This window comes from Pleurodeles waltl, chromosome 12 (assembly GCF_031143425.1).
Source record: "Pleurodeles waltl isolate 20211129_DDA chromosome 12, aPleWal1.hap1.20221129, whole genome shotgun sequence".
Classification (NCBI taxonomy): domain Eukaryota; kingdom Metazoa; phylum Chordata; class Amphibia; order Caudata; family Salamandridae; genus Pleurodeles; species Pleurodeles waltl.
Genome location: NC_090451.1, coordinates 597,467,164 through 597,480,630, shown reverse-complemented (window position 1 = coordinate 597,480,630; position 13,467 = coordinate 597,467,164). Strand labels below are relative to the sequence as shown.

The following is a 13,467-nucleotide window of genomic DNA, read 5'->3' as shown; positions in this document are numbered from 1 at the left end:
TAAGCCTAAAAATATATACAGATTGCTAGCACATAACCAGCCAAGTCAAAACAAATAAAGATAACTTTCTCAAGCACTGTGGATAGACTGAGGAAGTGTGGAACACCAATTATATATTTTCGACATCCTATTCATGAATTTTACTACATGATCACAGAGAGATATTAACCAATCTAAAAGCAATAAATTGCACTGTTGTAGTCCCAGTATGAGAATAAAATATTCTATTAGACTGACACTGTTTTGAAGTCATTACAATTCAAATTAATCCTTTCAGGGATGACCTTGCCTGGCAGTTTGGACTGGACTGTTCTTAATGGATCATGATCAAGACTGATTGGCATATGCCTAGGCTGAATCTGAGGTGTCATGGTAGGTAAAACCACAATAGGTTGGAATGCTACCCTGAGTAATTGCCAGTGGTTAGACAAATCGGAAGCATTTCGACAATCACCCTAGTGACTTTGATGTACCACCCTAAGTGGCAAGGGTATGCCTAACAATGGGTGCCCTATTCACTTTGCCACTGAAGCCAAGCAAGATCCAACTGATGAGACCCAGTCAGAGCGAATGTGATCCAACAGGTTTGGGCTGGACTATTCCTATTGGAGCAGGGTCAAGACTGATTTGCATATAACTGGGTCTAAACTGAAGCAGCATGGTGGGCAAAAGACCGATTGGTGGAATGCTACCCTGAGTGATTGAATGGTGAGTAATCCTCCCATCTCCTTTTGTGTGCTTGTTATGAAAAAAATGCCTTAATAATAAAATATAAATATACCTCCTGCTGAAAGCTACACTAAATTTGCCTGATTTTAAACTACCGGTCAGGCTTGTTTTTTGCATGCACAATTTTCTACATATCTGGAGGAAATTGTGCGGTCTCAACAGAACACAAAGAGGAATGATGTATGATTGTATCAGCTAAAAAAAACAATATTGCAAGTTATTCATCCGTGTATAGAGAAAACATGGACTTCTGTGCAAAACATTCCGGTGGTAATATGGTTGTTTTTGCACTCTACTTTTCACCATGGTCTCGAATAAGACTGATAGCATTTGGCTTACAGCCTTGTGCCATCATTTGCCAAAACGAAGATTGGCTGAGGCAATTTTTCATGATGCCTCCTGCTTTTGTATAAATCCCGTATATATTGGTATGTTTGATTTAATATCTGCTAGAGATAATATTCATGTTCTATTCCAGCAACAATTCACATAATTCAGAACTTTTACTTACTCTTGATTTTCTTTGCACACAAGATATTTGGGAGATGAAACTCTAATGAACACACTGTGACCTAGTGTGCACATGACGGGTCACCATACTGCACGAGGTACAGTGTAAAAGAATTGTATGGATTTATAATTTTGTGCATTATTAACCATGAGCAAAATGAAATGGTACACTTGATTCCACATACACAGATGTCTTATTTTCGAATTTGTAATAAAACCCTTTAACTTTTAAGTGATCTAGCGCTCAGTTATTGATTGGGCCGACTCAATTTCCATTCAATCTAGATTTATTTAATGAACTGTTTTTTGCTTGATTTTGGTGTTCTGGGAGGTGCCTTAATGCAGCGACATAATGCCTCATGAGATTATGGATAACACCATCTCTGATCCATTAAATTGTGGGAAATGTGTTTGAAGTATGTTTTGGGATGTCTCAATTTTGGGATACCTATCCGCTCCCACAACCAAGTTGGGCCCTAGACCCTTACAACCTATGTCTTCTCAGAGCAGACTCTCATATATTTCCAGAGTTACTTCATAATTTTCCACACTCAGGCCCTCATTATGACTGCGGTGATCTTTTCCCAAGACTGACGCAGCAGTGGCTGCCGGAAGACCGCCAGTGCTGACGGTCTTCCGACCACCAGTGCTGGCGGTCTTCCGACCACCGTATTATGACTGCCACCAGATATCTGCACCGCAGGCGGTCTGATATCCAGCTGCTTTCACCACAGTGGTCTGCTGCTGACACCACCACACCAGAAAAAGACCGTCCACAGAATTACGACCAGTAATTCTGTGTTGCGGTCTTTTTCTGGTGTGGAGGTGCCAGTGGTGGGAGCGCCAGGTCCCGTACCCTCACGGAGGAGCGCCTCCTCAGACGAGGTAAGTGCTGTCCGCAAGGTGAGGGGAGTGGGGGTGCGTGAATGGATGTGTGTGAGTGTGTGTATGCGTCTCAAGAATGTGGAGGGGAGGGAGGGCGAGTGATTGTGTGTGCGTGCATGTCTGTGTTTAAATGTGGTGATGCATGTGTGTACACATGTGGTTGGGGTGGGGGTGTGTGCATGGGTGAATGTGCTCTACAATGTCTGAGCTATATCACTTCTAACATCTACCATTTAACACTTTTAATCACTTTTGAACTCTACCAGTCCTTGCCTTTGCAAATTCTACACTTCCTTTCTCCAAACATATCATCTCAAATTCTCAGTGATCAGCATCATTGCTTCTTATTATTATTTCATCTCAAATTTAATGTGCTTACCTGCCGGCTTCGCTTTGAGTCCTTGCCAGACTTATGAAGTTTCCCCCTTTCCAGTGCACTAATGGAAAAACAAAATGAAATTCACACATGAACACAAATAGTTCTCTAGATATTATGCCAAGTAAGTAAGGATACTTAAAGAGATCAGGAAAATGTATTGCTAAAATGGGACCCCGGGGGGGGGGAACTGCTGTTCGAAGAGACGTCTCTCCTGGTATTTTTGGGGAAGGTGGTACGGCCCAGGGCGACGTTGGGCTGGTTTCGGACTATATGGCTTGGCTTGGGGGTGGGTGTATATTAGGGAGACATTTTGGGTGCCGGCCACCATTTTGTCATTAGGTGACAGGGTGGCCAATTTGTAAGTGGGGAAAGTTTGTAGTTGGTACAGTTTGGGTGGTATTTGGTCGGCGTTTCATGTTTAAAAAAAACAAAAAAACAAAGAATTAATTAAATATATTAACATTAGATAGATTTAAATCGGTGTGCAGTTCTTACCTTGAAGAGCATTGGGTCGGGTGGTCAGGCCAGGTCTGTCGGACATGGCTGACGAACGTGTGCAGCGGGCGTTGGTTCCGCTGCAGGATGCCGGGCGCATGGACCTCGTAAATGCAGAGGCCCTGTCGGAGTTGCGCCCAGCCAGGAATGCGTCGCAAGGCGTCACGGCGGCAGTTTGGGCTTGATTTCCGCCATGAAGTGGGAGAAGCACGCAGGCCCAGGTAAGGTGTGAGGGGCGGGAGAAGGGGCATGCAGCCAGTAAGGGGGGGCAGATTGCTGGGTGAGCGCGCGGGGGCTCCCTGCAGCTCGAAGACATGGCGAGGAAGACTCGGCGTGTCGATTGCAAGGAGATGGAGGGCTTTGTGGTGTGCAGCACTTGGGCCGGAGACCCGAGCGCAGCCTGCACGTCTGTTCAAAAAGGGAGGGGCCGAGCAAGCCGGGTAAGCCCCGGGCCTGCCAGCTGGCAGAGTGAAGTGCGGCGTGGAAGGGGAGTGGGAAGGCGAGCTGTGTGAGACCCTCAAGGGGTGGGCTTCAAGGCCCAGGGAGGCCCACAGGACTGGGGGCGCCTCAGGAACGGTTGGGACAAAGTTGGTGGGGTCCAAGTGGGGAGCAGAGCAGGGAGGGACAGAGGGGTGGCTCTTGGGGGGGAAGGGGAGGCAAACTTGGTAGAGTATGGGGTGGGGGCAAGATCCCAATATCGAAGAAGTGGCCCACTATGTTGGTCTGGAGTGATAGCGAAAGTGACAGGGTGAGGAGGAGGGGGCTGATGGGAATGGGGATGAGAGGTGCACGCCGCCTATGCAGTTAAGAGTCCCAGAGCGCGTCTATGGTCACTGGAACGGGGTTTTTTGGGGAGGCAGCGCGCGGGGTGGGTGGTGATTTGTGGGGGGAGGGTCAGTCTCTGGGATCAGGGAGTCGTACAGTGGTGGCGGGAGCACGGGTACAGGAGGCGGCAGGGCAGAGCGGTGACGACCCAGGCGAGCATGGTGTGGCTCAGTGATCTGGATAAAAGAGAAGGCAGGGCCCCGGGTGGCCAGCTGGATGGCGTCATCAGAGGAAGGGATTCAGCTACCTAGGGCCAAGGACGCTCCCCGGGGATGGTGTGACGGTAGGGATGTGCACTCACCGACGTCGCTTTCTCCGGGGGGCAGCGTCCTGGCGTGTCAGGAGGATATAGAGGACTGAGGGCGGCCCCTGCAGCGAGGTCCAAAGATGGAGAGTTGAGTCAGTGGGTAGGCAAGGAGCCTGTGACTTGGGCACAAGAGGTGACAGGGGAGGTGGACGGGGAGAACATAGAGTTGGATTTTGGGGGAGGAGGGTGTTGAGGAGGGGAAAATCTCAGACGGGTTGGGGGAGGAGGAGCAGGATTGATGGGGGACCAGCAGTAGGGGGGGTATCGTTAACCCTGTTGGTCAGTCATTTCAGGAACCCTGGACGGTACCGGTGCGGTCAGAAGGAGTCCCGCAGGAGTGAGCCAAGCTGGTTAGGTGGAAGGCTCGTGCAGTGAGAGAGCACACATGGTTTTGGTGGCCATTGAGGCTAAGGATGGTGCGGTCCTAGAGGAGGCTCGGTTGGTCAAGGGTGTGTATGTAGCGGATGTGGGGGTGACGACGGCCGGTGGGGCCCCGGCTACAGAGCAGGGAACAAAACAGGGTGATGGGACCGCTAAGGTAGAGGACAAGACGGATCAGCAAGTCACAAAGGGCACAAAATTGGGGGCACATCTCATGCAGGCAACGAAGGACAAGATATGGAAGGGGAATATGTGGACATTTTTTGTTGCTAAACTGGGAAGTTAGGTCAAAGGAGGGCTCTAAAGAAAAAAAAATGAGCTTGCCAAGCGTCCGAAGGTGCCTGTCACCATTGCGAATTGGACGGCAGCCTTTTTGATTTTTGCTAGCGTTTATTGCGAACGCTTCCCTGACAGGTCAGTGGCACTTTTTAAATATATGATCATCCGCATAGCACAGATTAATTATGGTGGGTACACTTGATTGAAATATGATGAGGAGTTCAGGGCTAGAATGGCGGCTGAAAAGGAGGTTCAGTGGGGTGAGAGGCAGGGCAGGGAGGACAGAGACTTAGACAGGACCCTGCGGGAAAAAGCACGTACTCCGGTTAATGTTGACAGACTCACCTTCTGGTTGCAGGGTTATGACAGGAGACAGGACGCTGACATGTTGATACAAGGCTTTACCCAAGGTTTCAGACTGGGATATACTGGACCGCAAGAGCGTAGGTGAGCTGAGAACCTCAGATCAGTGAGAGGTAGGGAGGAGGTCGTGAGACAAAAGTTGGAAAAGGAGGTGGCGGAAGGTCACATGGCTGGCCCTTTGACAGCGTGGCCAATGCAGAATCTTACTGTGTCCCCGATTGGGGTTGTGCTCAAGAGAGAGGCTGGACAATACAGGTTGATTCAACATCTTTCCTGTCCGGAGGGATCCTCGGTTAATGATTTCATACCGTAGGAGCTGACAAAAGTGTCCTACGCGTCAGATGACGTGCCCATTGACATGTTGGAGGCCCTGGGTCCGCAGGCTTTGATGGCAAAGAAAGATATCAAGTACGCTTTTCGGGCTGCTGCCGTTTGACCCCCAAGATTTTGTTGTTGGGTATTCAGTTTCAGGGCCGTTGGTATGTGGATAAGGCGATGGGTTGCTCCATTTCTTGCTCCCTGTTTGAATGCTTTAGCACATGTCTGCAATAGATTTTCACCTCGGCCACGGGACACAGACATGTGCCGCATTACCTTGATGATTTTTTCTTTGCTGCCACAGCGGATTCTCCAAGGTGCGCAGAGGTTCTGCAGCAATTTCAGGACATTATGGGGACCTGGGTGTGCTCTTGGCCCTGAGAAGACAGTGGGGCCCTGTACGGCTTTATTGTTTTTGGGGATTGAGCTGGATACGGTGACTGGGATGACAAGACTACCGGACGATGAGAAGGTTGGGATGCTGCAGAACATTCAGGGCATGTTGCGGAAGAGCAAAGTAACAGTGAGTGAAATGCAGGTATTACTAGGACATCTTAACTTTGCTTGCAAGGTGATAAGAGCTGGGAGGACGTTTTGTAGGTGGCTGGGAATGGCCTTAGCGGGGCACTCCCTGCCTCACCATCATGTGCGACTCCAGGCAGATATGCGGGAAGACTTGCGCATGTGGTGCACATTCTTGGAGTCATTTAATCGCATACCGCTGCAGGCATGGCAGGATTGTGACTTGGGTGCGCAGATATTTTTAGACGCAGCAGGGGCATATGGATTTGGTATTTATTGGCAAGGCAGGTGGTGTGCAGAGGAATGGCCGGTGGAATGGAAGAATGGGGGGTGCAGCATAGCGTTTCTTGAGTTGTTTCCTTTGGTTGTGGCAGTCTGTTTGTGGGGACATCTGTTGCAGCACAAGCGGGTAGTGTTTCGGGTGGACAATTTGGAAGTAGTGCAGATGGTTAATAGGCAGTCGGCCAGGGAGGCACAAGTTTTGCAGCTGCTTAGGGTGTTTGTGCTGCAGTGCTTACAACAGGACATTTTGTTTAGTGTGCTGCACGTTCCAGGAGTAAACAATGGCATTGCGGATGATTTGTCCCGTTCACAGTGGGAGAGATTCCATGGGTTAGTCATGGGCGAGGACATGAGCAAGACGGAAATACCAGACACGCTGTGGAGCATAGGCACAAGAGGATGCTTCGATCAGTGATGAATTTGTTGGCCCCATCCACACAAAAGACTTATGCGAGTGCCTGGCAGGAGTTTTTGAGTTCTTTAGCATGTAGGCGGGGTCTTCATAGTGAGAGAGTGGAAGATGTGGTTCAGTTTATTATGGGATTGATAGACCGAGGGCAGTCCAGGGTAACCATAGCAGGTAAGCTGGTGCCACTGGGGTTTATGGGAAATCTTCTGTAGGGGTACCAGTCATAGGCTGGAGAGCTGGGTCAGTGGATTCTCGAAGGTTGGGCTAAGGACGGGGGCAAGAGAGAGAGGGCGAGACAGCCGTTGTCGTTGACCTTGATGAGGACATTTTGGGGGTCTTGGGGAACCTGTTTGTAGACGCGCAGGAAACAATGCTGTTTAGGACCCTTATGGCTTGGATGTTTTTTGGGGCTTTCCGGGTCTCTGAGTTGTTGGTTTCTGGACGAGCGGCCAGCCTTACATAGCAGGATGTCCATTTCGACGGGCACGGATTAACAATACAGCTGCGGAGTTCCAAAACTGATCAGTTGGGGAGAGGGGTTGATGTTGTCCTACGGTGGTATCCGGTGGATCCGATATGCCCCCAATCACTCGGGAGGCGGTGGCAGGCGCACAGCGGAGCTCGGGAGGGGCTGGTATTCCAACATGGTGATGGGTAGAGGGTTACATCATACCAGCTTTTAGCTGTCATGAGGAAGGGCAATTCGGAACTCACTCTTTCTGGATTGGCGTCACTACCGAGGCAGGACGGAGGGGATGGGGCAAGGAAGAATTAATGGGCTTGGGGATGTGGAAGTCGGACAGTTTTAGGAGGTACGTTAGACGGAGGGCAACAGGGGTTCGGAGTTTGGTCTAATGTTTTTGTTTTTTCCCCTGCAGGTGTGGTGCCTGGTCCAGACGTGTTCTTTTCTTTTTATCTGGGTTGTGGGACATTCTTTTGTGAAGTGGGCACAGCGCCAAGCTCGACGAACAGCTATTGGGGAAAACCTTGGGTTGGATCTGGCATGGTATCATGTGCTCTGGGAAGGTAAAGGGGGTATGAAATGGCAGGAGTTATTACTTTGTTTACAGAAATTGGCGGTGCAAAGCATTTGTCCGGATGTTTTGCTTTTGCATGTGGGAGAGAAGCACTTGGTGGCAAAAACGGGACTTGATCTCATGAAGGACATGAAGAGGGATCTGCAGGAGATTCTTTGCCAGTTGCGACGGTGCCACATAATTTTCACAGCTTTTGTTCCGCATCAGGTTTGGCGAGGGGCTAAAAAGCTGCGTGCCATTGAGCGAGTGAGGAGAAAAATTAATAAGGAGATGAAGGGGTTCTGCGCTGGGTGAGGTATTACTTACATGGAGCACAGGGACCTAAAGTTTGAGGACGTAGCATTCTTCAGGGGGGACGGGGTCATTTGTCTTTCATGGGGATGGAGCTGTATCTCCTACATGTGAAAAAGACACTGAGGGAGATGCTGCTGGAAGTTTGAAAGTAACCATGGAGGAGAAACACGTGCGACGAGGGGGAGAAGGGTGGCAGAAAAAGTCAGGGTAGCTGACTTTTCATGGTGGCAGAGAGAGTTTACATGACAACCGAAATACATACGGATAGCGAACCTGGCAGGACACTTTCAGATTTTAAGGGGGGGGGGGACAACAGCAGGACACGACGGACAGGAAGGAAGCTTGGCATTAGCAGTTATGATACTTTGCAAAGTCGATTGTCAGGTTGCAATAGGTAAGGAGGACAAACGGGTTTGACAGGGAAAACAGTATTAAAATCATGAATGGAGGAAGAGACAGCAGGGTAAGGTTAAAGGGAGAGGGAGGACAGGGTAGGGGAGGGGGAGAATTTTGGATAGGTGATTTAGATGTATAGAGAGGTTTTCGTTTTGTAAGGCGAAGGCCAAGGTTTTTGTTAATTGTAAGTGCACCTGTTTCCAATAAAGCGTCCTATTCCACACTACAAATGGTGTTGTGGCATTGTTCCCTCTTCCCCAAAGACACATTGTTTGTGGCAAGTGCATGCACATTGCACAGTATAAAAATGGGTACCACGCTGGAAAGCTTGTCAACTGAGTATATTTCCTGGGGCCATTGTCTGCTAATATCCACGTTACAGATATTCACTAATTGGCAACTGTACAACCATATCACATATTAGCACCTTCCCATATTTGGAGCTGGCTAGTCTAGAACATTGACATATTTAATCAACTATGAGAAATGTGTGGACTTTTTTTATCAAGTGATTCTCCTTTTTCAAAGCCTTTGATTTTCAAAACCACAGTCTTTGCTACCACAAAGTCCAAAGTCATAATGAGTCAAAGGCACATTAAGATTCACAAGTATCTTTGTGAGTCGTAATGTACTCTTGGCAAACAATTACAAATTGTATGGAAAAGGGGTATGACATAAGTGCCCCCCTTCCTAATGATTCCCAGTGGAATGTAGTAATGGTTTGCAATTGCAAATGCAAATGCAAACCAGGGATTGGATACTGACACTCAAACATGGGAAGTACCAATTGCATAGTGGAAACTGTCTGTGTTGTACAGTGTCCACATTCTGAATGTGCCCTCTGTGTACTGGGAAAGCATGTATGCTCGCCCTAGTGCATTCATATTATGTCATATTTCCGTTTCACTGAAAAAATGGCAATCTGTCATGTGGGTGTGATGATGGAGGTCTGCTATCCCTCAGTCTACAAACTTTAATTCCCAACATCTTCAGTAGGATTCACACAGAAATTTCTTTCATGTTTTTTTCCATCACTATTGTTAGGTTTGATCTTGGCAAGTCTTTCAACAGTCACATTTTTTACAAGGATTTTGTAATGATTTAAAAATACTCATAATAATCTGATTGCAGTTGTAATCACCGGATTTCTTGATATTCTTACCTCAGATCTCTTCTCAGTCTTGCTTGCCTCTGCAACCAGCAATACCTTATAAGGTATGCTATGACAACAATGATGATCACCACACCTAGCACTCCTCCAACGATAGCTCCAACAAGAACCCCAGCTCGCATGGGCACTAAGGAAAAATATGACCACAAGTACAAAAAAGAAGTAAGTCTGGTATGCAATGGCCATTCAGAACGATACTCCATTTTATCATGCCAATGATAGCATTGGAAGTCTGTGCTTGTGCAAAGAGTACGGTTTTAGGCTCAAAAGTAAGTAGGAAGTAAAATCTTGCTACCTAAATTATTGCTCAAATATTAGGCTTCATAAATGTCAATCCATGGAAGCAATTCATAGATATGTAGCGATCTCCACCACAGATAATCTGAAACCGTGTCTTGTATGGGTAACAAACCCTAATCATAGCTGCTGCTTAACCCTTTTTAGATTTTTTTATGATACATCTCAAGGTAGCTTTTCCTGTCTAAGGTGCATGGTCCCATGAGTTTCCACCCTGTCCGTGTGACCATACCATCAAAGAAGGCACTGGTCACTTTATTCTCTATTGCCCTCTGTTTATGGACCCCAGAAATTAATTTGTATTACCTGTGTAGAGGAAGGCCAAATTGAGAACATGCCCGGAGTGCTCAATGTATTTACAAAGTTTTGCGCATATCGAACTGTGCTTTGCTGTTTTCAACTTTATAAGGAAAACAATAGCTATCAGAAAGCGATATGAGATGGTCTCCTTGTAATAAAATGTAGGTGGGAATATGTTGTCATATGCTGATGGAAATTTATTGTCACATGTTGTTTAAATATTTAATGTTTTACTGTTTTACGGAAACGTAGGTTTTTTATACATGCTTGTTTTATTAGCTGGAAAAATGTATCTTTGGTTTTTAATTCCGTCCTCCATGGCCTATGGCTGAATAAGGAAAGTATAACTGGCTGGCTCAAAATAAGCAACACATATCCATAAAATATTCTGCATGCTTGGGAGAAAAAACATCTGCTGATGTTCCTTTTTTTAAAGTAGTTCCTATCCTCTCATTACCTCATTCCGAAGCTATTGGGGATGCTGAATCATAAATTAAATAAAAGCAGGTTCAATAATTCATAAAATCACAGATCATGGGTCTTTATGCACAAAGATACTTTAAATCTGCAACGATAACAAGACTGAGTTTGCAAATGCAAAATTCCAATTTGGTGCCTTGTGCATTGCACTTGCCACTGCAAACTGTAATTCACACACTGCTAATTTGCAAGTCGACCCCTTTCCACTCCCCTTGCTAATTGCTGGGTAATGCACAAACTCTTTTTGATTGCACTGGTGGTTGCGAAGCAAGAAAGTACTGAGATTACTGAATACTGAGAGGGGCAGTAACCACTTGTAAAGTGTAAGTTATCATCTTCTTAGAGAAGCCCTATAACACAATATATGCTCTCCCTAATGTCCCTCTTTCTTTCTTCGTGTTACTGTGATCCAATCGCCACTTTAACTTGCTCTTACCTTTCTGAAAGACTAAGAGATGAACAGAAGAGGTAGTCCCCACCACATCAGGCAGGTTCTTCACATCGCAGGTAAAGGTGCCATTGTCAGTATGAGCTAGGTTGCGGATCAGAATAGAGCCATCTTTCTTACGTGGGTTACCCACAAACTCCAAGCGATCCTTAAATGTTCCAACTTCATCAATGTATGACTTTCCTTTTGCATAGTGAGCAATCTGGAAGAAGAGTGGAGTACAAAGAGGAAATAAATAACAAATAAGGATTATGTGAAACTGTTACTGCTTTCTTTTCTCAATGGGTTTCAACAAACTAGTTTCCTCCTCTAGTTCTCTTTAATCTGGGGCTAAAAGCAGCCTGAAACAGCCTAACAAGAAGGATGATACAATCAAAAAAAATATATAAAAGGCCCTGTTCAAAAAAAGATTTTTTCTTGTAAACATACGTTTAAACCGTATTTATCTTTTGATGCCAGCCATGAATTTACAAAGAGATTCTGGAGTGGTTACAAGCTGTGGACTTCCACACGGTAGTAACTCCCACTCAGTGGGCGGGAAATGGGTGTTGCAAGGTGTGGACTGCCTTGAAAGTTTGAGAGCACCCAAAAACATGTACATTCGTGGGCATTGTCAAAGTGTTCTACAATCCCTTTCCATCCTACAAATGGTCAGAGATTTACCCCTTTCACACAGCCGTTTTAAGCCATTGAGCAAAGTGGGCTCTGGCCCAGGGACCCAGTCTTTCGGGGGGCCCTAACAGAGTAACAGAGCCATCTGTGTTCTGCAGAGAGTATAGCCCTGATTAACTTGAATAATTCTTAAGCAGATTGTTTTCAATACCGTTTTCCTTTCATTTATTTTTAATGTGGGTGATGTGTGAGACTCTACAGCAGACATTTTGCAGAGAAATGCTGTGTTTATGTTTCATGCAACATCTAAAAAAAATTCTTTTAGATCAAAACAAGACCTCATTTATGAGAAATGGGAGGGTGTCACAGAGAGTATTTGCAGTAATATTAGTGAGCGGCTGCTGTGTTACAATATTGAAAAACGTGTCACTATCCCTGAATATTAGATGTAAATACATTTAGAATCTGGACCACTGCGTCTGACCACCATCAGTGACCTGGCCAAAGAGGGCATGAAGGAGCTGAAATAGGATCAGCTGTTCCAGACGTGGGGCCCCAAATACGTCCCGAAGTTCTTAAGATGCCCCTGCACGTCCAGGGTGGAAAAGGGAACAGATCACCCCCAGATGTGCTGGGACCATAGAGGAAAGACTTTCTCAATGGGGGAAATGTACTCTGCATGGAGCAAGACAATGTGCATTTACATAGGAGGTTCCATAAATCTGTGTGGAGTTTTCTGCTATTTTTAGCTTTCTTTTTCTGAATAGACCCCTTTGCTATAATGCTCCTTGTGTGCTTTCTGTTTTATGGTCAATTCACATGAATGATTTAAAGTGAAAAAATAGCATGTTTGCAATGCTAGAAGGTCTCTAGCTGTCTCACCTTGCCCTGTGCAGTCAGCGGGGAGAGGGTGTGGGGCGAGTGGTTGATTTTAAACAAGGTTTGTGGAGCTAATGGAGCTTATAAGTACACCTGGGCAGTTAACTCATGACGGTATTAGTAATGGCCTATCCAGAGGAATCAAAGTGCAATGCCAAAAATGCATTCATGACGAAGAAGCACAGCATGCTGAAATTATCAGTGAGTTAATATGAGGTAATTTGAGCTATCTCAGGCTGCATTCATGTGACTTGGAGAGTTCGAAGGCTATGAAGAATCTTACCAAAATAAGTTTGTAAATGAAAGTGAGCTAATTAAAGAGGCCCACATAAAAAATATTATATCCCACCTGAAGCCATTATTAGAGCCCTGGCTTTTGACACATAAGCAGAGTGATTTAAGAAAATTACTGTTTGTGTTTTATATTTATTGTCAGGTCAGTGTCAAGGCTAATAACCAGGCTGTAGGTCTTTTGGTTGGATTATATTTGTTTAATATATTTGGGCTAAATAATTAACCTTTGTATTTATGGAATCTAAGGACGTTAATTAACATCCAAGATTCCATGTTGTGAGTTCATTGGAGTACATCGTAGAATTGCTTTGGTTTCCCAGTTACATACAGGTACATCTGTATAACATCAACCTGGGAGTTGCAATGTGGAATACAATAAAGTGATAGGTGGAATGTTTGAAGTAATCTCAGCCATTGCTAATTATGCAGGACCTATTCCACCACTATTTTTGTGCCAGGTATACCCCATCAGTCAGGAACCAGCCATACAGAAATGAGCCGTATTTTGTCTATGTTGGAATCAGTCCAGCACACCCTCCCATGCCATGGTCCTGTAAACTAGAATACAGACAACC

At 45.9% G+C, this 13,467-nt stretch overlaps 1 protein-coding gene across 1 annotated transcript in view; it reads right to left on the bottom strand.

The window, feature by feature from the left end:
- The window catches only part of MPZ (myelin protein zero), a 34,399-nt gene that overhangs the window by 6,728 nt on the left and 14,204 nt on the right, over positions 1-13,467 (bottom strand). The window contains exons 3-5 of the mRNA XM_069217803.1: positions 11,096-11,309; positions 9,574-9,709; positions 2,504-2,561 (exon numbers count right to left, since the gene is read on the bottom strand). Coding sequence (XP_069073904.1) covers positions 2,504-2,561; positions 9,574-9,709; positions 11,096-11,309 — 408 coding nt within the window. The remainder of the gene's footprint in view (positions 1-2,503; positions 2,562-9,573; positions 9,710-11,095; positions 11,310-13,467) is intronic.